Consider the following 27730-nt stretch of genomic DNA (forward strand, 5'->3'; position numbering starts at 1 on the left):
TACACCAATGCTAGCAATAAGTATGTAAATTACATAACATGTTATTACAAAATGGTCCATCCATGTATTAGTCATCTTCAATAACAGACCTGTCTCTTAATAATATAACTATTGACTAATACTACATGTCTAAAACTTCTACTTACCTGCCTATCCACTTCTGGGAGCAAAAGCAGGAGGTATTGTTGGAAATGCTGAGGTAAGGAAGCAAACGTATGTTTATTTATTAATGCCCTCAAGTTAGTGTTGACAAGAATAGATCCTGGGGTTTCTATATCAATGTCCTCAGCTTTGGTCCATTTCAAGTGTCCTGTGATTGAACAAGCGAGAAGCATAAATTTACTATAGATTGGGAAAAACATGCAGGTGCACACATACATAAGTATATACTGAACATTGATAGATACTCAATAACACTTTTAATTCTATCACTTTTAAAAATGATATTTTAGAAGGAAATCTGCAAAGCTTCTTTGTGTTTCTGTCTTGTTAGTTGTCTTTATTTTCATAATGTATTCTTCACGCAATACTATCTATATTTTTAACTCCCAGTAGCAGTAGGTCTAAAAGAGAAGTATTTTAATTCTGATCTTCCAATTAATCAGAAGTTTCAAAAACTTTGGGAGCATAAATGGTAACAACTACAGTTTTTGTAGATTCTCTAAGACCTAGGATCAATGATAACAATAACAACAGTGCTGTTAATTTTGAGAGAGATGATGATAGCACTGGGAGCTGATAGCTGTGTGCTCCCCATGTGTCAGGAAGAGTAATAATCGCTGGATTATTTCAGAAGATTCCTATTCAAGGTATTTTGAGGGTAATACTTTGAAAAGTAATCCTTTATAAAAATATTAGCTGTGAGGTCTGAAATACCAATATGCTTTGAAGGATAATCCTACACTTCGAAGCACTCTGACCTCCACCAGAAGGCTGTATTTAGATTTCACAACTCAAATTATGACACACAAAAGACTGATCCACCATAAGGGACAGTCAGCTGATGCATCAACCAGAATAGTTACCACTCTCAGTTACTTGAGTTAAGAGGACCACTTCATTGTGATTTTAACAGACTATGCTTTAAATCAAGGGTCAACAAATTATGGCCCATGAGCTATATCCAGTCCAATACCTGTTTTGGTAAATAAAGTTTTACTGGAACACAGTCATGCCCAATTGTTTAGATATTGTCTTGGTCTGCCTAGTTGTGACAGAAATCGTATGACCTGCAAAGCCTACAGCATTTACTCTCTGGCCCTTGTTTTAAATAATTAGGGACAAAAGAAGAAATAAAAACCAATATGATAAAAACAGGACACTATGGTTAAAAAAATAAGCAAATTTGAAAGAGAACCAGATGGAACTTCTAAAAATGAAAAGTTAGTTTTTAAAAAACATTTTTAAATATTCAATGGACATAGCAGAGAAAAGAATTATTGAAAAATTAAAATACAGTTGATAAAACTAGAATGCAGCATAAAAAAGATCAGTCAAAAAACAGAATAGAGAAGAAATACAGAGAATGGAAGAAGCAGTCAGAATGCACACTTATGGGAATCTCAGAAAGAAAAAACAGCAGACGACAGAGAGGCAATATTTAAAGAGCTAATGGCTGAAATTTTTAGAACTGAAAAAAATGGCAAGAGTCCTCAGATAAAGCAATACATGAAATCTCAAGAAAGATAAATACCCATTCCACCATTCGATGTGCTGAAATCGCAAAACATCAAAAATAAAAATAACATCTTAAAACAATTTTGAACAAAAATAGATTACCTCCAAAAGGATGACAACAAAGAAAGCTTATTGTCAATAAACAACAGATGACAGTGGAATATCTTCAAAGGTCCAAGAAACAAGAAGTGTCAATCTGGAATTTCATTAATAACAAAGTCTCTCAAGATAGCAGTGATACAAGAACATTTCAGTATCCAAAAGGGAAACTCCATCCCTTAGAGAATCTTACTGAAATAACCACTAGTGGATGTTCTTAACAAATAAAGACATTAAATCCAAGAAGGAAGGAGTGGGCTGCAGTAGCAATGGTAAGCCAAAAGGCTAACAGATATGACTAACTCAAAATAAGCACGAACAGTGAAAAATAGGACAAATAACTAATGAGAGTTAAAATAACGTGGAAATAAAATAGTAGACAATAATTGCATGCAAGATGGGAAGGTGTAACTGAAATGACAGCACCATTAAATTCTGGCATTTGGGAACAAGAGCAATACAGATTACTTCTTTACTTTGTTAAAACTCTATAGGTAGCCATTGGAAGAAATGAAAAAGACTTCTAACTTCCAAATAAATACATGGAAGGAAAACTCAGTCAATCAAATGGAAGGCACAAAAGGAGAAAAAAAATTTTAAATTTAGTGCAACACAATCAAAATAAATATAAATGGATTTTAATATTAGATTTAAAAGTAACACGATCCAATTATATGCTCCTTACAAGAGATATACTTAAAATAAAAATCCCATGGAATGGATGAAAACGAGCCGATAAGCCAAAAAGATACTAGGTAAACATTCAAAACAACAAAAAGCAATACTACAATATTAACATCAGATAAGAGAAGGTAAAAAACCTTACTGGGGATGATGAAGATCATTCCTTAAGTGTAAACGGAATAATTCACTGGGAAAATATAATGCCTTATGCCTGCATCTATTTAAACAGCATAGTACTCAAAATTTAAAACTGAGGGAATAAAAAAGAAAAATTGGCATTATACAATGTTAATGGGAAGTTTTAACATACTTCACCAGAAACTGAGATATCAGACAAAAAACGTGTCTTAAGAACACAGATGACATTAACAACTCAATAATCAATCTTGAATTGAACTAATGAATTTAAAATAGGGCACTGGTCTCAGCCCTGCAGAAAAAGCAATTTTTTGACAGTACTCAAGAAAGAGTAAGAAAAAAAAAAAAAACTGACCACTGAGGCTCAACAATTACTGAAGAATAGTATAAACATCTCTCCACAAAGAAATAAAATTAGGTATCTATAAAACAGACATAGCAACTCTCCAATTCTCCTACACCCACTATATACTTGGACATTCAAAAGCACACTTCTAAGTATTTCATAAGTTAAAGAAAAAAAGATTTATAACGGAAATTGCAAAATATTTGGATTCTAAATGACAACGCCAAAATTTGTAAAATGCAGCTCAATTGGTTTGAAACATAAATTGTCACATTAGAGAGCGGAAAAATATTGAAAATTCAAGGATTAAGTGTACAAATCAAGAAGTTTTTATAAATGAACCACAGAATAGAAACTTGAGAAAGAATGAAGGAAATATTGTAAGAATAAGAGTGGACTTCATGAAACAGAAACGGAGAACAATTGAGGATCACCTGCAACAAAAAAAAGTTTTTTCTTTTTATTACGCTAATAAAATAGGTCTAAGTCTAGTGAGAGATGACACGAATAAACATGAATAGGAATGAAAGGTAGGCATATAATTTGAGATATAAGATAGATTTGAAAAGCAGATATAATTGTAAGTAGATTTTGAAAAGCATAACATAATACTATGACTTTAGCCAGTATCTTTGAAAACAGATAAACTATTTTAAGTTTATAAATTTTCAAATTTAACTTAGAAACAGAAAATCTGAGTAAATTTGTCAAAGCTTCAAAAAAATGAATATGCAGCCCCCTGCCCCATATACACACAAAGCAGATAGTATAAAATAGCTCTAAAGATGAATTTTACTAACATATCACAGAACTCTCCCACCACTTCACTTTATACGTATTCCAGTGAATAAGTAAAGAAAGAAAGCTCTTCAATACAATTTATGAAGTTAATATAAACTTTATTCCAAAATAAGGACAAACAAGGACAATATAAGAGAAAATTTATCAGCCAATCTCACTTATAAACACAAAAAAGTATAAAAGTTGTATCTATCATTTTAAATCTAAAGTAAATCTGACAAGCTCCTAACATTTGTTGAGTCAAGGTGATGTGTATATAGATGTCTGCTTTATTAGCATCTGTATTTTTCTGTATGTTTGAAGTATTTCACAATAAAAAAAAAATAGGCCACAAGAAGAGAATTAGAAATGAGTTTCTTTTCTCAGCAGAGGAAGCAAAGGCAAAACCTAGAGACAGAAATGTTGAAAAACGTAGGCAAGAAATTTGCTTTATTCTTATTTACGGCCTAATATTCTCAATACGATGGAGGTGAGGTCATTTACCAAGAATGACTCTAGGAGGGAGTATTGGGGAAATGAGAAAATTATAAAATTTTGAAACATGTTACGGGCAACATGAGAAGTAGGATTTATCCTGTTGATTACTATTTGGTATAGTTCAAAATCTTTAAGAATATCATAGAAAAAAGAAGATTCGGAGAGGTACATAGTCTTTTATGACAATGTCAAAAGAAGAGCTATTTCAAAGATGTCCAACTAAGCAAAACATGTTTTATAGTTTTGGAACAAAGACACAACAGATGAACTTATTGCTCAATTTGTTGCCACACAAGATATTTAATTCCACTTTAATTATCATTTCACACTTACTCTTAATTGGCTTAAGAACAATCCAATTATATCTGATTGTCTTATCTTGTTACAGCTGGTACCTCATCTCCCTAACAGTATCAGGAGGAAGAGAAAGAGGTAGTCATTGTAGGGTCTAATTCCTGGACACTAGAGAGTGTAAAGAAGTTAAGATCGAGAGGAGGAAAGAGAAGTAACAATTGCCAAATTGACACAGAGAGAGTCTACGCTATACAAGAAGATGCTAGGCTGACCTCATGATAAAAATCATGGGCAATCACGTCCAATCAGGGTCAGGGAAATTCCCTATTATTCTGACCAAAGGGAGTTGGAAGACCACCAATCTGAGGAAAGGCTGCAGACTCTGGCGCACGTGCTGATCAGTGGGTAGTCTACTGGCTTAAAGACTCCGGTTTCCCAGAAGGGAACTCACACAGGATTTATGCATAAAATGAGCACACACAGAGGGAAAGAGCACACCCTGTGGAGCAAGAGGCAGACCAGCGCCTTTTGCTACAAGAGGGACTGCCCAAAGAAAAACAGAAAGAGATCAAAATGAGACTTCTTCCTCGTCTCAAAGAAATTAGAGAGGAATGATTCTGAAAGAGCTCAGGAAAGAATAGCAGGCTTTCAAAGAGTAAAGTCTAAGGACAGAAAATTTATCAGAGGACAAAATCTAATCCTCTATAACATGAATCCACGTAGCCCTAACAAAAGAAGAAACTGTGTAAAAAGTCCTTTGGGGAGCATGGAACCCATTAAAATATAGTACCAGGGTAAAGAACTATGGGGATTCTAGTTACAAAACAGAATATAAATGTTATCAGCCTGTTTAAAAAATAATATAAATAATAAAAACATGGAGGAAGGAGAGACCAGAAGTATAATTATTTCCCCAACCTTTATAATATATTGTCTGAAGTTGAATGAGTAGTTAAAAAGATAACCACTTTTATTTCAGTTTCAATTTAATTTTAATATCTTGGGAGAGAAGTTTTAGATATGAATATATCTTGTGGCAATGTTTAGCAATTTTGTTTTTTGGTTTTACTTCTGTTCTTTTTTATTATTCAGCCTGAAATTAATTAAGTTTAGTACCCTTAATTAAAATGGTATAATACAGTTTTTTCTAAGATAATCTCTGCCTATGGATACACATTAAGAGATGTCAAACAATGTTTATAAAACATTGGGAAAATTATTTTGGATGATAGGATTTAGGGTATTAGTCAAATTCTATTTTTATTTTTCTGCATTAATTTACTTTAAAAGTATGTAACATTTTACGAAACCAGAAAAGTTGTAATTCTTCATAACAAAAAGATTAAACCAAATAAAATATATTGGAATGAATCCCAGAAGTTGGGCTTAGCGAGGACATTTATTAAAAACCCCTCAGACACATCCATTAGAAGCTTACGTGTTTAGGGAGCACTTTTTAAACTCCTACTGTGTGACTGGGTAGGAAGAAGCATAATTAAAAACTGGGTTTGGTCAATGACCCCTAACTCAAGGAACTTACATTTTAGTTAGGGACAGATGTGAGAAATTAATACAAAACAAGTAGTAAGAAAGAATATCGTTAAGTAATTTTTTATATGGTCACAATCCATCCTCTAAGTACCCTGAAGATGGTGAAATGATAACACACCAGGGTTATCTCAGAAAACTCCCCACAGGGAGGTTTTAAATGAGTTTCACCTTTTGCTAAGACAAGGAGAGAGGATATTAAAACTACTGATTAGATAAGAAAAACATAGACCTCAAACCCATTTTCAGCTGTCACCTACCTTTCATCTCACCAGATGCAGTTTCTACTGCCTGATTCTTTGGTAGTCTAATATTAACTGTTACCATAATTTTTGAGACTTATCATATAAAAGAGCCTTTGTGGATATTGTTAATATTCATTTTTATGCATATCAGAATAAGGTTTTCCACCATGCACGATTTAGAAGTGGGTGCGGGACCAACAAGGTTTTGCTGGTTTGTTTTTTACTATAACATCATCAGAGAAATACTCTCTAGATCCACCATTTTTTTCACCTGCACTCACTCACCCCATGTGACCACATCATTGAATCAGAGCTACTCAGATAAACAGTGCCATAATTTTCATATATAACCCTGGCTAAGAACAAACAAAACAAAACAACTCTGTCAGAATTAATGGGTTCCTATGTTGACTGATCTATTTCTCACAGGAATTTCAAGATCACCATCAAAACTAGAATGACTGAGGGATGTCGTAGCTCAATAGTTTTTTTTTTTGAGGAAGATCAGCCCTGAGCTAACATCTGCTGCCAGTCCTCCTCTTTTTTGCTGAGGAAGCCTGGCCCTGAGCTAACATCCGTGCCCATCTTCCTCTACTTTATCCATGGGACGCCTACCACAGCATGGTGTGCCAAGCAGTGCCATGTCCGCACCCGGGATCCGAACTGGCTAACCTCAGGCCACCGAGAAGCGGAATGTGTGAACTTAACCGCTGCGCCACTGGGCCGGCACAAGCTCAATAGGTTTTTTACTGTATGCTCCTAACCCTCCCCAGGGAAGCTGAGCATATGAAGGGAACCAAGGAGGTCTGCAGTGGGTCCCGTACTGCAGAGTCCTCAGGGAAGTCTGGGGTCCATTGTGCCCTGGGCTACAGACATGAAATTCCAAGACCCAGGTGAAACCTATACCTTGAATAGGGTGAATATCCTGCAATGCGACAAATTAACTAACTGCCACAGACCAAAAGGAAGCACTCAGGGCACAATCAGAATTATTTTACATCGTTAGGAAAATCTCACAACGAGGATGAAAATTTAGACTTACACCCAACAGTCTGATTTTGACTGGATTTAGTTTTAGAATTACCAATTTAAGTTAGAACAAACTTATAGCATTTGTTTTAATTCACAATGGTTTCAACAGGTTAGGACTTACATACAGTTACCTCTACGTAGGAAGGCAGAGAAGGTTAAAACCAGATTTCAGAAACTGTATGAATTAGATGCCTGACTCTGGTGGGAGAAACAGATGAGGGAAAACCAGCTCTCTCTGGCTGGCTGGCTATGGGATGTTGGATGGCATCATCTTTGCAATGTTTCTGCAGCCATACATTAGTTCAACAAAGAATGAGCTTCCCCAGAAGCACATGATGGTTTTTAATCAAGGGTATATATGTAGCTGTGTTACCTACAGGATGCCTCATTTATCCAGACAAACTTATTAGCCCATTCAGTTACTTATAAATAATTAATACAAAACTTATCCAGCACTTACAAAACAGGATGGATGTAATGGGTGCAGTAAGGACTACAAAGATGGACAGAAGGTCACTATTTCCAAGGAATTAACAACATACTGGCAAAGAGGGGAGAGCAAAATGTACATAAATATGCCTTACGGAATACTAAATACCATCCTGATTCTAAAATGCTTCACAGCATAAAGAATCTTTTACTCTGTAAGATTCCTAAGGTCAGAGAATATCAAAAACACTACTTTCTAAAAGAGACAGGGGTTACTGTCTGGAGATGGTCACATTTAAGGCTTTTTCTTTCATTTTACATTTTTCACTTTTCATTTTATAGCTGGACAGATATTGGAGACTTACTAAGTACCAGTGACTTCCTTTGTACAAAATAAGCCATTCCACTCAGCTGCCTGCTAGGTCAGTCAGTCATAGTTCCTTCCCAGTAATCACCTTTGGTTTATTTTTGACAGATTTTTACCTTAACTGATTTATTTTAAATCCCACCTTCTTCCTCCATCTGATTTTACAGGATCAGCCAAGAAATCTGACAGTTGCCACCTCCCCTTCTACGTGCAACTAGGGTACCTGCATTTTAACACCTATGGCTGACTTATCACGTCATAGAGTGGTGTGCTACTCCTCAGTGGTGCCTACAGGTCTACAGTATGGGCAAGATGATTTGACATTCAGACCATATCCAAGGTCAATGGTTTAGACCTTGGAGCTAGCTATGCCTTAACTTGTATCTTAGCTGCATCATTTATAGGGAACCTCCTTAACCCTCTGGGCCTCAGTTTCTTCAACTGCAAAATGGAAATCATTCTACTGTACATAACTGAAGTGAGGACTAAATGAGATAACTTGTCAAAATGCTTAGACCGTCGCATTAAATATGGGCAGTGAATATGATTTCACTTCTCCATTCCTTCAATAAGTAGCTTCATTATTTCTACTATTTTGTAGCCTAAAAGAAAGCAAGTTAAAAAGAACATGGTGGTCTCCTTTATCACCTTTTTACTTTGCTAAAAAGTTGGCTGAACTACTCTTACTATACAATTTTTAAGCTGTAAGATGTTTAGCGGCATGCAGGACTTCTAGGTAACAACAATCAGAACAAGAGATCCTGGCTGAAGACCTGAGCACCAGAGAAGATCCTGGTAGCAGAGCACATGCTTGTGTCAACTTCCAGTCCTGAAGCAAGCTATGTACATAAACGGGGAGGGCCCTGTGCCTTGAATTTTGTTAAATGATGATACGGCATTGACTTTACTGAAGCTGGTAGCAGACCATTTTTAACTGAAGGTCACTGACTTTTAAATTACTTAGGATATCATACCATGGTATTTTGGGTGGAAGGTTGGTTTTTTTTTAGTACATTCTTTACATATCACTCTCCCATTATAGTTTTCTATTTCAGAAGCCACTTATATTAAAGTATTTACTTTAAAATACTCAAAAGACTAGAAAATATACATCAGTGTATATGTAAGTATGATTATACACAAACACACAGTCTTACATTCTGGGCTAGACAATAACTATAAATTATTTAGCCTTGGAAATAACGCAAAAAAGGTAATTATGCTACGTTTAAAGAATTTAAAACAAAAATAAATTCTGCTTTCCCAAAGATCTCTTATCTAAGGATATATAAATCCTCTTCAAAGATGTTTATTGAAATTCTGTTCCCAGGATTTAGCAAGATGCCTGGTAAATAGTAATCAATAAATCTTTACTAAAAAAATAAATAAATGGGTTAAAATCTTGCTTGAATTTTACAAACAGATAAACTCTGCAAATAAGAATTACCCTAAATTGTCAAGAAAGTAAGTGGCAGAACCAGTAATAAAGTTCAGGTCAATAAACTTGTAGTTTCTACCAGCCATTTTAGAAAATGTTACACTGATCCAGGTCATTATCATTATCCTTACTCAGAGATGAAATAACTAAGAGAAATAAATGAAGCCCTTAGGTCTAGACATCCAACAAGGCTGATTAGGTCGAGAATTAGAATGTGCAGCCTAAGATAGGTTCATTTTTGTCTTTTTAACTCTCATATCCCTTCTTCCCTGAATGCTGCCGTTGAGTTCCTGATGAAAAGTTATGAAGAAGGAAATCTTCAGAGGAAAACCTGGTGCTGACTTGCAAGACCCATGGACTGTGTCTCCCACACTTCTCAGCAATTCTACACTATTTTTCAGACAAGCACTACTGCATAATTTCAAGCAGCACAGATGAAAAGGCAGGCAGAGCGGTTTTACTGCAGCAGACCCCAATGACAATGTACTCTCCTGTTCAATGAACAATTTATAAAAGTTGCATTTTTTCCCCAATACAGTATATTCCAATAAAGTGAAACCCACTTGCAGGAACAAAACATTGCATATTAGATAGAATCATGACCTGGCAGATAATTACTTAAATACACATAAATCTATCTTTAGCCTCTGCTTCATTCAATATATCATTCAGAAATTTAGTAACATGCTTAAGAGCATTCTGTTGAAACTACATTTCCTTATCTAACACCCTTTTTGCTTTAGATATGTTGAAAAGATTTTTAAATTTTCTTGTTTAACCATTAAAAAAAGTTATAAGAATTTTCCATAATTTCATTCAAAAAGATAGAAATCTCTAAAATGTGAAATGTCATAGTCTACTGAACACTTACCTAAACCAGACTTTTTTAATCGTTTTAAGTGCTGACTTGTTTGTTTTCCTGTAGGAGATTTTTGCCCATGTTTCATTTCTTTATCTGAACTGTCTGCTTCACCATTTTTAGATTCGGATCCTATAAAAGGAAATAGTTATTATGTCATTATCTTCCTTTTGCTGTCCTTGAAAAGAAAAATCTAAAATTGTTTTAAAAACTGTAGATATAATCTCCTTTTCCAACAGTTAATACACTACCTTGGGCTACAATCTGATTCCTCTACTGGATGTAAAGAGAAAGCCCAATAAATCAATCAAACAGGACAAAAAGCAAGAACAGATGGGCTAATAGTGGAGTCAAAAACATGTGCACTGATCTGATAGCTTTTAAAAGAAACACTCAGATCTTTTGTAAAAATGCACGAATAAGTTTCAACAATACTGTACTATTTAGAGATGATGCAAGCCAGACACAAAGAGATGAAGGAAGAAGACAGGCTTCAAGAGAGGGACAGACCATGTCTTTATTAATAACTTTATGTTGAACTAGGAACAGAAAATGCAAACATCAATTTATAAATAGAATGGGACATAGCTGATAAAGTGACAGAAGGTAAATTAGAAGAAAAGGTCAGGGCTGCGCTGAGGTGAGAAGAATGTTGCCAGAACACAAAAACTAATCAAGGATTCCTGATTTTGCAGCGGAGGACTGAAACACAAATTCACACTCACGGAAGAACTGCTTTTGATGGCATTACGTACCAGCATGTGGTCCACCATTAAAGTTCAACATTCAAACAAAAGCCAAAGCAACAACAAAAAAAATCCATGAGCAGTACTACACATTTTCTTAACACCTACTGACATTAGCAAATGACATCCTTTGATGATGAGCAAGCTGGTGCCTTTTTTTTTTAAAGAGTGAAATATTCAAAATATTTTTGAATCACTGAGTCAGAGGTATAAAAAAATAAAATGAAACCTCAAGTGAAAATATTATTCAGTTTTAGAGAAAATTCATGACATCTCTGTCAGTGAGGAAGTCTCCTCCGGGAAGAAACTGGCCAAGCATAGAATATTTTAGCTCTTTACCTGAAGGCGAATCCGACTGCTCATCAGACACCTTTAATGGTGTCAGAACAACACGAGGAACAGTCTTGTTTACCATCATTGAGACTCCATTTCTTCTTTTCTGCTGCTGCCTCAAAGCCTACAAAACAGGATAATAAAATATAACATAAAAATAAGCCAAAGTGATTTCTCATAATTGAATTAAACGATCCAATTTGCCCATGATTCGACAGAACCTCTTAAGAGACTTAAATTCCACAGAGTCATTGATTTGTCAAGATTCTTAAAAGTCACCTTTATGTGATTTTTCCCTCAAAAGCATAAAATCAGGCTTTGGCAAAAGGGTATAAACCTGAGACCATTTTCGGTATAATTCCGAAAACAAAGCAGCAGTTAAAGATTTGTTTTACCTTAGCAGTGTGGCTTGAGAGCTCATGCAATTTGAAACCATGACTCCCAAGTAAAATAAATGTAAAATAAATGTTTCGAGACCAGGATAAAAATATATGTGTCTGCACTTCTCTTGCAGGTGCGTCCTCTCCAGTGCACTGCTCAGTCAATCAAGTGAACACCGAGTGTCATCAGTATGTACAGCAGGTAAGGACTACAGTATTGATGCACTCACTCAGCCGTGGGGAGCGCTGCACAAAATCACTGAACATGGCAGGAATCATTTATTTCTGTGAAGGGAATCAGTCCTAATCTTGGAAACCTTGCAGCACTTGGCTTCTGTCTGCTTGACTTTGGGCATTAACCTTCAGAACACGAATATGACGGCGTTCTGGCAAATCCAGGAAAAAAATTGATACAAGAATAAATCTCTCCAAATGGGAGTGCTCTGTGTTTCATAAATGAATCAACCATGGTGATGATAATGTACTAAAAGACATTTAAAAGTTCTGAAATACAGCTTATCTTGCTGATGGCTTTACGCAGAAAATTACCTGTAATAAAAAGGGTCTTAAGTACACAAAACTTGAAAAGACATTAAATTCACAGTTATAGGAATGCTAAAACTCCTCAAAAGGTTAAAAGGCTGACCAGAGACAGTCTCGAACCTTTTTATCGCTGCTTTCTGTGTAATTTGTACCAATTTTATAACATCGCAGTTACTTGATTAATGTCCTTCGACCAACAGCTGCCATAATCTCCCGAAATAGTGCATTGACTGTATATCTCCTTGCTGTCAGAAAGGATGTCATTTTATTTGCAAACGGTATTAGCTGAACATCCAACTTGTTGATCATAAGATTTAGCAATCAAATAACTACAGAAGAGACAAATTAAATACCCTCGAAATGAAAGAAGACATATTCAGAAGAGATTTAAAACCAGATGGGGAAGTGAATAGCTTGGGAAATCTATTAAAAATGATACTGTTGCTAATGATAACAGGAGACATCTTCGCTTCAATTCTTACATTTACGGAGCTTTTGGAAAGTACCAGGCACTGTGGGGGGACAAGAGATGCAAAGACGAGTAAGATACCATCCTCCTCACCTTTAGCTTGCTGTTAATATCTTTAATAAGAGAATGTGTGCTATAAAATTTTTAAGACATTTATTCTTTCTTTCATCAAGGTGTGCACATAATTGCAGACATCTCTCTAGCCTTGTATAAGAACTCAAAGCCCTTTATAGACATGAACCTTTCAAACTAACAATGAAACAGAATGAGGCAACACAGTGCCTTAGGTTTCAATTTAGTCCATCTTTGCACACTATGCAAGACTTCACAAAACAACAAAACCTGTACAGAGAGTGATCAGTTTTTAGGAGTCTATACATCATAGATCTTCACTATTCCCCTTGGCAATCGAAATAGGCATTTTAAAAATGTTCATTTGACGTCAGGGTTGGGAGGTGTATTTTGGAAAATGCTGATTAAGGAAAAAAGAGGTGAAAAAAACAGAGGCCTAGAAGCTGGAATCATAAAGTCAAAGACAGCCTGCCTTTTTATATCATTTGTGGTAAATAATAATTAAAGTAACAAAAATTTTGTCCTCAATCTTTAGAGCTGAGAAGACTCCACTATAGAATAATTAGTAGTTGGATAGAAAGAAATAATGACAGTAATAATATAATAAGAAGAAGAAAAATCCATAGCTATTTTGAATTTTAAAGAGTCAAGCTGGAGCCAAGGTAGGGATAAAGGAATGCTAATCAATACTGAACCCATTTAATAATATTTTTCTGAATATATATTTTCTACTCAGAAATTCAAACAATATTTATCAATACAATATTTTTAAAAATACTAAAATACAACATCATGTGTCTGTAGGTGACAAAAACTACATGCCCACCATATAAGAAAAATGATTAAGTATATTAAAAATATATACGCTTTTATTTGATACCTCTGAAAAACAAGCATTATATTTGACCCCAAATACATTTCTAGGAGCAAATAAGCAAAAACTGAGAAGTTTTTGTTTACTATGACGCTGGTCACAGTAGTGAAGCAGCAGGCTACTAGGTAAACCCTGAGGAGGGTCAGAGGTCAGCTATCAGAAGGGGATCTTGACTGCATTTATAGTCATTTTAGGCTACCTTGAAGATTCCAATTCACTTTCTAGAAAGCAGAATTTATTTGACTTGGGACACTGGGAACACCCTCAAGGAGATCAGAATGTGGATGGAGGGTGGAAAACGATGCTGACTCAACTGAGATATCTGGCATAGTCCAGCTGGCTCCAAATAGGAGAACTCTGGTACTTGTGTTCACAAGGCAGGTCCTGTAGCGATTCCTGCCTTACACTGACTCCTGGTCTCTCCTTGTGAGGCGTGCAACCTGCAGGTAAAGAAGCTAGCTGTTCATGGTTTTCCTGTTATATAACTGTATTTCTGCAACTGTGTGCACATTGATGACTCCCACATGTTCTGTGTGTCTCCTCACAAGCCCTTGAAAAATGTGCAATGCTGTTTGGACCACACTGGCTGGGGTAAGACAATGACAGAGGGGGAGGCTGGAGTGAGTGGGAATGCACATACCCCTCTGGAGGGAGCAGTAATGACTCAAGAGAAGCAACACAACTGGATTTTTAGGACTTTTAGGTGAGTTTTCCTGTTTTTAAACGATGTGCCAGACAAAACAAAGATGACTCTGAACCAAACTCAGCCTGAAGGCACCAATCATTGATACCCACTAAACACTATTCCCAGTGCTCCTCACTCTCCCAAATAAGTGAGCCTGATCACTGCCCAGGAAAGGTATCAAAATCTCCCTCTCCTAATGTGCTGATCTGCAGGGGAATGGGGGCTGCTGCAGAGCTGTCTTAATGACCGAGTAGCACAACGGTTAAGAGCAAGGTTATAGAGTCAGAAAGATTTAACTAACTAGCTGAGTAATGCTGAATAAATTACTTGGGTAAATGTCCCTATAAAACAAAGACAATAGTGTTGGTAAGATGTTTTAAATAGGGACTCCACAGAGCAATTTTATACATAGGCTGTTGGAAGATGATCCAGGCCATCTAGCCTTCTCTCACTAAGTCCTTCAAGGCTGTGTCTAGTACTTCCCTTCACAACCGGGTATACTTGTACCTCATCGTCCTCAACTTTGAGCTTTAGCTAAAATTTCAAGAGAACAAGAAAATTCTTATTTTACATTATATTATAAATATAATAGAAGTTAAATGCAATTTAACTTGTAATTTATCTAAGTTTGGGTATCCCACAGACTGGAAAATATAAATCCATGTAATAGATTAAGAAAATAAGATTAGGAGGGCCACTTTAGACAGTCATGGAAGGTTTGCTCTGCACAAAGGTAACCTGAAACAGGAGACTTTGTTGTTTTCACAGCAACTAGGTTTGGGGGTAGCTTTTTCTATTCCACACCAAAGGTATTAATTAGCTAGTGGTGGCTCTGTTGCTCCATCTACAACATGGTTTTATTTTGACATGGATTTACATATTAAGTCTTACTATATTAGTCTAGATTCATTTTAGGGGGATGATATCAACGAAGCACCTCCAACTACTCAAGCCTTAGCTTTACATTGGAATGCTAATGGAATATCTCACTGAACAACTTTAAATCCTGTCATTTCAAATCCAGAAAGAAGCAATATCAAAACCTAAATAAACAAGCAGATGGCAAGTGTGAATGCAGTCCACGATGAAGGAATGTACCTTCAAGTTGCCTACATTATAATGTCCTCACGCCCAAACTACACAGAGTCCATTGGACTTGCCAAGTCTAGTGCTTTCAGCTACCGTTCAGTATGAAAGGAATTTACAGGCTTAAACTTGGAAATAAACTTATTTTAGAAAGGAAACAAACATGACAGAGCTAAACCAATCTAGGAAAAGTGAAGACCATATCACACAACAATTACAATTCTGGCTTCAAGCAAAAAGAAAGAAATCAAAAGATGCAGACTGAGCACACTTTCCTCTAGAGACGTATCATAATATTCTCTTGTAAAAATTGACAACAAACCTTTAGATAAACATTTTATTTTTGAAACAGAAAGCTTGTCAGATAACTCTAAAAATACAGAGGAGTTCTCATTTCCATCCTGAGGAAAAATAAAATAAAATCTAAAATCAGAGGCTTTTGTGTTAACTTGAAATTTGCATAAACAAGTAATGCCTGCTTTATTTTAACAGAGAAACATCACCAACAATGTAACTTAAGAATGCATTGAATGCAATAAGCCTTTCATGGAAAAATCTGAAAATGTCACATGCTGTGAATGCTAAAATAATTAGAAATACACACATATGAAACAGCTGGCTGTGTCAGGCACCAACAACTTGCATTGTTGCTAGTGGATGCTAAATGTCAACACCCACGTTCAGAAACTGCTATCATGCAACATAACCTTTGGAATTTCACAGTATTGGTCAAACATACAAAGCTAAAGCAAAATACCAAGAATATATCTGCTTTGTGATATGAAGAGGGAAAAGGACCTGCAACTTTATGAATAAATTCTACCTCCCTAAATAAATAATGAAGGCAGGCAAATGGGCCAATAGGAACGACATAGAAAGGTTCTATTCTCCATCATGTTACCCCATCATAACAGATCTCATCTTTCTTTAATCTTTCATCTGGTTCCGCTGTTTAAAAACTTCCAAAATTTAATCTTTCTTAATTATCCTTCCTTAAAATTCAAAATCTAATCATTTCATACTTTTTAGGATCATTACAACTAAAATAACAAGGCAGAAAGAAGATAGGGAACAAGGTGATAATCAGCAATCTGCTACTCTCCAGAGGCTTCTGAATATGTTTATTCAGAAAAAAACCCTACTGAAATAACAATATATTATTCATGCAGTCACACCCAACATATCATGTTAACTAACATTTTGATGATTAGAAAGCCAAAGGGACCCAAATATTCGGGAGCAATGAAAATACTCCATGTCAATAGCCAAGGGGCGTTACAGTCTTCATATTGTCCAGCCTATAATTACACTGCAATTAACAGTATTACAAAGTAAAAGAACTCATTCTCTATAGCAACATGCTTCATATGATTGTGGTGTGGGGGCTTCAGATCTGGGAGAATATGTCTGGCTTATTTTGCATGGAGGTTTGTTTTAAATTATTATTTTTCACTACACTTATCTTATAAAGCTATTGGGTTTTGTTTTGTTTTTTTCACCTACATCTTTCTAAGAATCTACAATATCCAATATACAGTTGAACTACTAAAGCCCTACTACCTCAGAATATACTTCTAATAAAATGATAAGAGCTCACATATTTGAGTGCCTACCATTAATATGTGCTGATACTAAACATAAGCAGTCTGTGTTTAGAAAGAATATTCTTAATGGCTATGCTGTATTGCTTTCCTTACACTATACAAACATTCAAGAATGCAAATTTCCTTGGATAATGTCAAAAATTCATCTAGCCTATTACATACTATATGCTGAAAGGCAGTATTAGTTAAGAGGGCAGAATCTGAAACTATGATTCTGGCTTCAAGTGTCATCTCCAAGATTTACTCACTGGACAATCTTGGGCAAGTTATCTAACTTCTCTGGGCCTTAGTTTCCTCATTTGAAAAAATGAGGACACTAGTACATACTTTAAAGGATTTATATGAGGTTTAAATGGCATAGTACTTGTAAAATGCAGAGCAGAATGTCTAGAATTCAGAAAAGTAAATGTCAGCTAATGTAATTATTATTAGAGTCATTCAGCTGGTCATACATTCATGAGATTATGACTTATGCATATTCAAATACACACAAAACATACATTCACAAATACATAACACCTATATATATGGGTATATATATGGATATATATACACTTACAAAGAACTCTACATGGTCATAGCCATTCAACTATCCAAAAAATAGAAAGCTGCAGATTTGCTGAGACTGCTACAATTTAAAATGCTGCATGTTCAGTCAATTTTTGAAATGCTGTCTTAAGAAATTCAGCAATTACAGGGAATTTGGGCAAAATTCTGCAAAGAACAGCTTTTCTTCTAAATGTATGTCCAATATGAATTTGACTATTAATCAAACATTAGCATATTTTCTATATATTGTGCCATATTCTCCTGGTAACTAATTTGTTACTTGGTTATACAATAGGAAGTTTTAAGAAGTTAATAAATAGATGTTTCAGGACATTAAAAAGCTTACAGGACAGGATTCTTAAAACAAAGCTTAGATCCTAAGCAAGCAGGTGGCACTTCCCATGAACACATGCTCCATAACAAAACAAAACCAAAAAACCACTACCTCAAAGCTGTGTAATGTTTTAGTAATGTAAAAAATATTCAAATGGTATGAAATCAAATGAAGAAAGTAAAAAATAATGAGCCATAACAATACAGAGATCTGAATCTGTATCTTCACATTCATATACAGGCAGATTTCATGGTGTGCACATTTTCTAAATCACTGCTCTTCAGAAGTAGGATTTTAGTTTATGATCGCATCCATGTTTCTTAAATTCTATGACTACCAGTATCCAGTTTCGCATCTTTTGTTCTATCCTAGTTAGTACTTTATTATCTGCATCCTCTTTGCTGCCTGAATAAGCCTTTCTCCAGGCTTCCCTACCATCATCCATCCTTTATTTCATCAATTAAAAAGAATCTCAACGCTGAATTCAGTTTTGGTTTTTGGTGTCTAAAACATTTCACAAGAACAATGATATAAATGGCAAGCTCAGCAAAGATTGTTTGCCTATGTAGGATGAAACACTATTATTACCTTAAATATAATACCAAAGAATGGGAATACTGCAACTTCAATAATTAATACAGAAAATGGTAACATAATTCAGTATAAAAATGTTAAGTTTCTTTCCTAAGTTTCCTTGTTTGAAGTAGAGAGAAGTAGGTGGAGGCATTTTAAGTCTAGGAGATGGAATGTGAATATTAAGAAGTTTTATAGGTTGGTGGGCTTTTAAAAAACTTTTAACTTTATTTAAAAACATGGTTTCTCTTTCCTTGCTTTAAATATATCACTAGAATGATACTTTTATTCCTAGACCTGCTGGGGGTCAGCAACAGGTAAGGTGGAGGGGGTTGTCATAGAAGGATCAAAATAAACAATGCAAGAAGAAAGCAGTTACACAGGGAAAACCACGACTTCAGGGTTAAATTTGTCAGTCTCTCATTTATTGACATCGTTAGTATACCATCATGCCATGTCCTCATATAACCACAGCATCTCTTTCTCTCTTCTCTGCACAATTCAGCATTTGCTGGAGGGGCAGCAGCAACTAACATTTAGAGTGATTATTATGGGCTAGGCACTCATTCCACCACATGCTTTCAACGTATCACCTCACTTAACTCTCAGATCACTCCCATGTGAAGGGTACTATTATTTTCCACATTTTCTAGAGAAGGAATTTGAGATTCAGAGAAAAAAAGTAGCTTGCCCAGTGTCACACATTGAGTAGCAAGGACTGAAACTGGGGTATGTCAGAGTCCAGAACCCAACCTTATAACCATTACCTCCCACCATCATCTCTGGACAAGGACACACAGGTCAAGATTGCTTATGTAATATCAGGATGACACTGCAAAGTCAACCTCCATTCAGCACCAAACACTCACTGATGGATATCCAGATCTAAGTAAACCACGATTACTCCTTTTCCTATTTGTAACTTAACGCATCTCAGTAATGACAAAGAAATTATTGGTTTAGTTTTTATGTCAACTATTAGATAAAAGGGGTTATAAATAGAGACACTATTTTCAAAATATGTAATGCATTTATGAACCCAGTATGTTTACTGTAAGTCAGACAGAAAAAAATCTTAATACAAGTTTTTGTTTCCAGGCACATTTTTCCAAGCACATTTTCTATTTCCCATCAAAGTTCTCAGCCAAGCCTCTCCCAGTTTCTGGCATAGGTTAAAATCAGTACACTGAATATTATGGAAGTGGGTAAATTCAGGACACCCCTATTGCTTTCTGATTGCTACGTTCTTACTTAATTTTACTTTCTCCACATAAAACCCACTACCTCAAGTAGGTAGAACCAAAGGACAAAGGACAAACGCCGGCTATCTTACCTGTTTAAGAGCCTTTTTGGTGTGTTGCTGAAAGGAAGACACTAACTTGCTTTGCACTGCTGTGTTAGTAAGGCTTGAATCTCGAGTGGAAGATGCTTCATCAGTTACCTGCTTTGCACAAACTAGAAACAGAGAGAGATAATGATATTACTAATTTGAATTCCTTTTTTTATATCCACTGTAATTAACTCACTTGGAGCTTTTCTCCAACTGAAAATGGATACCTAAAATAAAGCAAAATAGCACAGTTAAAAGAAGAGTATCTAGATTTGAAAGAAGGGCTCATTTAATAACTGTGTGGCCACAGTTACATCTAACCTCCCTAAGCCTCCATGTCCCTACCTACTAATTGATGATAATTTCCATGTCATAGGGCTATTGTATGGACATAAAAAAGAACACAAAGTCTGCCTCAAGAGTTGGGTGTCAGTAGATACTTTCTGAATCTGGAGATTGGACAATGCTTAGCATTCTGAAGAAATAATCTAAATTAATGCAATTGTTTTAAATCTACCAACCTCAGAGGTATTACAATTCTTCTATTTAAAAACCTTCCTTCTACAGAATCTATAACCTACTGGGGAATGTTTATCCTCTCCTATAGACCAAGTCACATAGCATGGAGAAGGAAAAATGAAATCCAAGATGCTGGATGTCAATTTAGGATAATTATTTTCAAGAAAATCATGCCCTCTGCAGATTACAATATAATATGCCTAGTTTCACCAGAGTCAAACTTTCCTGTTGCCTATTCTACAGAAGACATTTCCTTCAAAAAGACTGCCTTTTAGAAGGACAAATGTCTTGCTGACATGAGTAACCAAAGGGGGCCACCTTCACTTTCTGCTCCATGAAACCTGTGCTGGAGCAAAATCTCTTGTTTCAGTTCCATAAACACTGCACCTGAGAGACCAGGTTTAACACTGGAGTGACTTTGGCAGGAGCACAGATATAGGTCCTGTTCTGTGCATGTTAGAGGAGAAAGAGTTATTTGGAAAAATCAAAGTGAGGAAGCACTACGATTAGTGGCAGAAGGGAGGCATATGCCAAAGGCAGGAGACAAGAGGAAGTGAAAAGAAAATAACTGAGAACATACTGTAAAAGCTCAAAATATGACTTTTTAAGGGCACCAGGGTTAATGCTAATCCAAGAAAATTTTCCAAGGGAACAGTAACTTAGGAGGATTCTGACCTGAGTTTTAAAGGAAGGTGGAGAGTTTTAAAGGAAGGTGGAGGAGTAAAAATTATTCTTGTCAAAAATGGAAGCATATGCACAAGCACAATGTTGAGAACACTCAAGCTGCTTTAGATAGGCTCAAGTACATATTGCCTAGAAATGAGAATGTGGTTCATGAAAGAGAATGTTTGGGGGGAAAAGGTCTTGTTTTAATACAGAAAGTAATCAGGAAGCCAAAATGCACAAGTTTCGCAAGATAAAATAATTGTTAGTTATGTGATCTCATTCCATACTCACAGCTTCCTCACAAGATGGAAAGGTATTATCTCCATATTGGACAGAGAAAACTAGACCTCAGAAAGGCTCAATAGCTTGCCCATGGTCACATAGTGAAGGAAACAACAGAGCTAGGATCCAAGGCCAAGCCCATAATTTTCTACTTGAACTATTTGGCCTCAAAGCCAAGAACTGATGCAGAAAATTCAATACCTAAAGAAGTTTAATCTACTTGCATCATGTTGGAAGTACTGAAACAGGAAGTTAACAAGAGCAGGGGAATGAGTCATTTAGCCCCTGACATGAAAAAATTGAGAATTGTAGGTGAGAGTGATTGACCCAGGAAATACTATGGTTGAAGTAGCAAAAGGATTTGCCCATGGATATAGTGAGAGAAGTCCTCGAATTAAAGACCAGGTGACTTTTTTTCTATTTGATACATTATGACATTTTTCCTTAAAACAGTCTAAATGTTCTAGTTAAGAAACATTTTATAACATTGCTTCCATAAACTATGGCTCCTAGACTTCTCTCCTTGAAATGATCACTAGAGTAATTTGTAACACTTCACCAAAGCTTATCAAAAAATATTAGAAGTAATCATCAGTTTATATTGTAAAGATAAATTTATTTTTATACCGATTATATAAACGGTCTTTTCAGTGTTTTGAAGTCTCAATGAAGTGCGATAAACTGAGGAGGTGAGAAGAAGGTGGCAGAGAGGATATATGATCCCAAATGAACAGACCTAAATGGATGTAATGTAAGCCCAGCCAGAAGTAGAGTGTGCATTAGCAAATATGTTTTATTACTTTCACATTCTTAGAGCAGTATTCCCACCTAGAGAAAGGGAAACCTACTAGTTCAAAAGGATAACCAAATGTAGTACACAGCTTTTAGAGAATTTAAGGAAAACATGAGAATGCTTCTGCCCACTGGACAGCTAAACAAATTTACCCATTTTCTTAGGAAAAGACTTCATTCGTAAGTGTTTCAAAGGTAAACCCCAATGCAGCAGGCTCAAAAAACAACGAATGCTGAATCAGTGCATATAAACTTCAAGCCTTATCTCCCTGATATTTTCTGACTGCTACAATGAGTAGTACACAACCAGCTGTCCTTCCTAAGGATAACGGATATCCATCTAACTTACAACTTGCTCAATTTCTCTCTCACCTAGGAAACCACACAGTATTGTGATACCTATTTCAGGATCAGCAAATACACTGCACAGTTTTGTTTAAATTCACTACTGCACTATGCTAACAGTGATTCACATTTATTTACATATAGTGTTTCCAAAAGAAAGATTCTTTTCAATTTAGGGCCCGGAAATTCAATAAAACTAAAACAGCATTAAGGAACACTATGAAGTTTTTTCTCAAGATGATTCATTTTCCTTTAAGCCAACTCGATTTTGCTGTATCTTACATTTCATCCTAGACTCAAATGAAGCATCATGAGAATTCCTTCACTACATCGTCATTTTCCTCCCCAATTCCTCTTCCTGGAACATAGTCCTATTTCTCTGGTTCAAACCATTTTTCCCTAGGTATTTATTTCTGACAAAATAACTATAGAATCTTAAAGAAAGTAAATGTAACAGAAAATAAAATCTATAAGTGAGTTTTCCTTTCAATTAAAAAAAAACCCTTATTTTTAAGGAAAAAAAATCAAAAAAGAAAAAAATGGATGGGCCACAATGTAATGCATCCATAGGCTCCAAACAGTGTGTCTGTCAGGGCGGGGGTGGGGGGCGACAAATATAGACCCTTAACCTGGGCACGTGTGACTTTACTCATTCTTTTGCCGTGCATAAAAGGAGGGTGACTGAAAGTCAAACACCCACTGAGCAGTTGGATCATGTAGGTTCATGCAGATTCATATTCTGACAAAATACATGGTTTTCACTTTTACTTATTCTTACAGCTTTTTAAATAACAGATGTGATAAATAAATAATACAAGGCTTATTTTGAAGAGTTGCCTGAATATTTATCTAAAGGAACTGAGTTTGGACACTGAAATATAAGCCAAAGAAAAATTAATGTTAAAGAAACGACCAGGGGAAATTCCCGGTATATGAAATTACAACAGGAGCCAGGAAACTGAAGAATTAGGACAGATGTTTTATCCAATAAATATCAAACATTGACATGCAGCTTAGAAAGTGATATCTTCTTGGCATTCTGAACATAATGAGAGATTTTTTTTCCCTAACTGTGCACTGGCACCATCACAAAACGAATGCCAGGATTTTATACCTCGAAATCCCACAAGACTGCCTGCCCTTTTGTAGGTGGACAAACCAAAGATGAGGAAACATTTTTTAAAAGGTATAGAAATGTTACTTCTGTCTACATTTTGCTCGCCTTTGCCTGCCTTAACTGAAATACAGTTAAAAGTTAATCTGCTAGTTTTAAATTCAAACTGTTCATGGGATTCTCAGTATTTGCTGCTCATCTGCCTCTACTCTCACTCACACTCAGATTCCAAGCCCCTCCTCCAAAATAGCCCATTTGGAAGGCTCAGGAGGTAATCATGACAGGTAATCATGAGACAGCATTGAAGGCGGGAGGAACTGGTGACTGTGTCCCAGCAAGACTGCATTTCAGCCCCTTTCTCAGAGTCTCCAAGTTGTCCCTGTCCATCCTTTTCTTTCACTCACCATTTGACTCGAAAAGGTGATGGAGCTGGAAAATACGGGTTAGAGCTCAGATTTTTAAAGTGTTAGAGACAGGGTATAAGTGATAGTCCCCCCAATCCTATTACCAATCCACTGACAGGTGTACAAGAGGGCTTCAACTTTTAACCAGAGACACAAAGAAGGGAGAAATCAGAATGCAATCTTGACTCTGTCTCTATTTCGAGCGTCACATCTTATCCACCTCCTCAACTCCTACCTTCTCTGTTCCAGCTAACTGTATTTCCCAACACATATACTTGGTGTATTTGGTGCACTTGCTCTGATTTGTCCCTCTTCTGAGTAGCCTTCTCCATCTCTATCAAGTAAACTCATCTTGACAGACCAAACTCAAACAGCTTCCCCTAAAGCTTCCCTGACAGCCCTAGCCCCTGAGGTAGACTTACTCTGCTCCTGCCCATGTGTCCTTGGCACTTGGTGTACGAATTCAGAATAGTCCCCGCAACACTGGTGCTTGTGTCTGCCTCACCGCAACAGGCTCAGTAACTCAGGGACTTAGAGTGCAAAGATAGGCATAGGGTAGTCGATCTATAAATGTTTATTAAACTAAATTGTCAAATTTGATTTTCATTAAACTTATCTAAAGTATCTATTTTTAAAGCTATCTTTCAATTACTGTTTTTAATAAGAATTCATGGAAGGAGAGGTCAGCAAAGCATAGTTTTTCATTATGGAAAAGCATACATAAAAAGTGAATTTTTTTACTTGAAATCAGAAGGCTTATTAAAATTTTTTTTTTTTTTGGTGAGGAAGATTGTCCCTGAGCTAACATCCATGTCAATCTTCCTGTATTTTGTATGTGGGATGCTGCCACAGCATAACTTGAAGAGTGGTGTGTACGTCTGTGCCCAGGATCTGAACCTGCAAATCCTGGGCTGCTGAAGCAGGGTGAATGAACTTACCCAATATGCCACCAGGCCAGCCCCTAAAATTTTTCTTAAATTATCCTGAAGTCAATTAGGGAGAATATGAAAACCGAACCACAAAATGTCCTATGTAAGTCAGTGGCAAGTCACATGACCTGCCACTAAATTTCCTTCTGCTGTCCTTATTCATTGCCTTATTTTGAGAGGAAGATCACAGTTTGGAGGTTTTGCATAGTGAAGTAAAAATAAATATAATTTAAAAGTCAAAATTAGAAATCACAATGCTTACTTGAAACGGCAGGAGCTGTGTGGAGGCAGACCACAGAAAAGACCAGGATCTGAGCATAACATAGTCACCGCAACAAAGAGATGAGTTGCTCTATGTCCTATCAACCCACACAATAAGTAACAGGCTATGTGAGGTAACGTGCTCAAAGATCTCATCAAGGCAGGCAGACGGGCACCCCTTGGCCAATTTCATTTCTATCAGTTGTCCCTCCAACTACTCCCTTTCAATTTTCTGAACAATTAAACTAGATGCTCTCAATTCAAAACAGTTTTCAGTAGAAATGATCCTGAGATACACTACATGCTTAATACAGTTTTTATAAATAAAAAATTTAAGTCCGAGAGCACACAGTACATTAGGGATAACACCACGGCATGTCATTAGAAATCAATCACATCACACTTTAAAGAAGGCTGAGTCTTAGATGGAGCTTATTTATTAATCATTCATTCAATTACATAGCTTTTACTGAACACCTTTATGCCAAGCACTGTATAAAATGCAGGGGGGAAAAACAGTGAATAAGATCCAAGACCTGACTTTGAGACCATAAGTTTCTTAAAAAATATATTTTTTCAAAGAACAATGGCATAGAACTATTAACTCTACCTAAGAAAACCCAAGTCTATGAAAACCTAGCAGTAATAACTAAAATTTGCTTTGAAAGATCAATAAGCAGATAATTCAGAAGTATCCCCAGATGGCAAATCAAAAAAGCTTATATTTGGATTGCAATATGTTTTACTTATTATACTCACACTTGAAATTATACATATCAGATATTCTGGATACATAAAGCAATAAAATACATGCCAAAATCTGTTAAAAATGACTTAATGACGACCAGCCCAACCAATTTGACCCCAACTAAATCTTTCCTGGACTACATTTCTTTTGGAGAAAACATAATTCCTTAATCCTTTTTGGATCCAGACTAAGGACAACTGCCTCTTTCAAAGCTTTCCTTATTAGGATTTAAACAATTTCCCTTGTTGCATTAAAAGAAAACATCCAAAGGGTAGAAGACGCCAAGAAGGGCCAGCAATTAAATAGAGAAACACCAGCAATAAAATAACGGAAATAGCAATTTTCCCCTAAGAAACTTCCAAGGGAGAAAGTGTCCAAATAAATATTGATACTCGAAAATATTTAGAACGATATTGTCTGTGACCTAAATATACTTTATATAACGGAAATTTTTACTAAATTTTATAGCCTGCTTCATCAGCCCAACGAAGCCCTCTTCTTAAGCAGAAGAGGTTTGCGGAAAAGAAAGCACAATAAACCAAGAGGAATGGTGAATTAGATGACAAATATACCAGCAATGTATATCGACAAGAACACACTCCCACAAGATGTAATCATATGCTACAAATGATACTCATCCGATATCCCAAAATTGGATATCCTGCAATTTCATTGCTATGTCCACAAATGATGCGCAAACACTTTGGTTTGCACTGGACAGGACACTGAAGCTCCAAAGGTAACTAGGAGGAACATTTACATACCGGAAGTATAGCTACAGGAATCCCTCTCACAAGCACTCAATTTATCACCAGAACAATTTAGTTATACTAATGTCTCTGGATATCCATAAATATATCCCTTTAACCTCAGATGAGAAAAGAGAAACTCAAATCAGAAACAAGAATATTTAATAGGAAAAGCACATAGGTACCAGCTTTTAGCCACCAAAATCCTCCTACTATCGAACCAATACAGATTCCTCTCAGAATATGGGGAGTTATAACACAATAAGATGCTTGTGTGGGGGAAACATTAGACGCTATTTCTTTTATATAGCACACCTGTGATCTACACTGCATCAGGTTCCTGAAACATCTACACAGAAACACACTAATCCACCTCGAAAATGAGAAATAGAAAAGAGTAGGCAAGAAGAATTTCATTAAAAGGTTGGTACAGGTCAAAGATAAGTGCTTCACTCGTGGGCATCGCTACTAATTACTTTATACTTCAATACAGAAAAGATAACTCCAGTTCCATACAATGAAAGGGAGTCAGATAAGGTATTCAGGTGGCTGTTTAGAGAAAAAATGAATGGATTGTCTGGCATCAATGGAAAAAGTGCTTTATTTTCTTAAGAGCATGAGTGCTTTGTTCCTATATACCAGTCACAAACTCTATAAATCAAAGGGGAATTTGGCTAGTTAAGATGAGTAATTGGGGGAATACCTTTAATTTGCGTTTTATTTGAGAGGGAGTTTGTTTTTGTTATGAGATCATACTCTCTTCCCAATCTTTATCTCTATATTATGAAATATTTCTCTCATAGCACAAGAAAAGAAGGGGAAAGTACACTTAAATGGGTGACTTTATCTGCACTTAAAAAGAAAACTTTATTTTCCTCTATGACTCTGGGCTGTTAAAATTGACCAAAA

General features: G+C 35.9%; 1 protein-coding gene across 1 annotated transcript in view; it reads right to left on the reverse strand.

The window, feature by feature from the left end:
- ASXL3 (ASXL transcriptional regulator 3) overlaps positions 1-27730 on the reverse strand; it is a 164094-nt gene that overhangs the window by 61380 nt on the left and 74984 nt on the right. The window contains exons 5-8 of the mRNA XM_046671084.1: positions 20016-20137; positions 11520-11637; positions 10447-10566; positions 147-310 (exon numbers count right to left, since the gene is read on the reverse strand). Of these exons, the coding sequence (XP_046527040.1) occupies positions 147-310; positions 10447-10566; positions 11520-11637; positions 20016-20137 (524 nt within the window). The remainder of the gene's footprint in view (positions 1-146; positions 311-10446; positions 10567-11519; positions 11638-20015; positions 20138-27730) is intronic.

The sequence above is a fragment of the Equus quagga genome, chromosome 9, assembly GCF_021613505.1.
Source record: "Equus quagga isolate Etosha38 chromosome 9, UCLA_HA_Equagga_1.0, whole genome shotgun sequence".
NCBI lineage: Eukaryota > Metazoa > Chordata > Mammalia > Perissodactyla > Equidae > Equus > Equus quagga.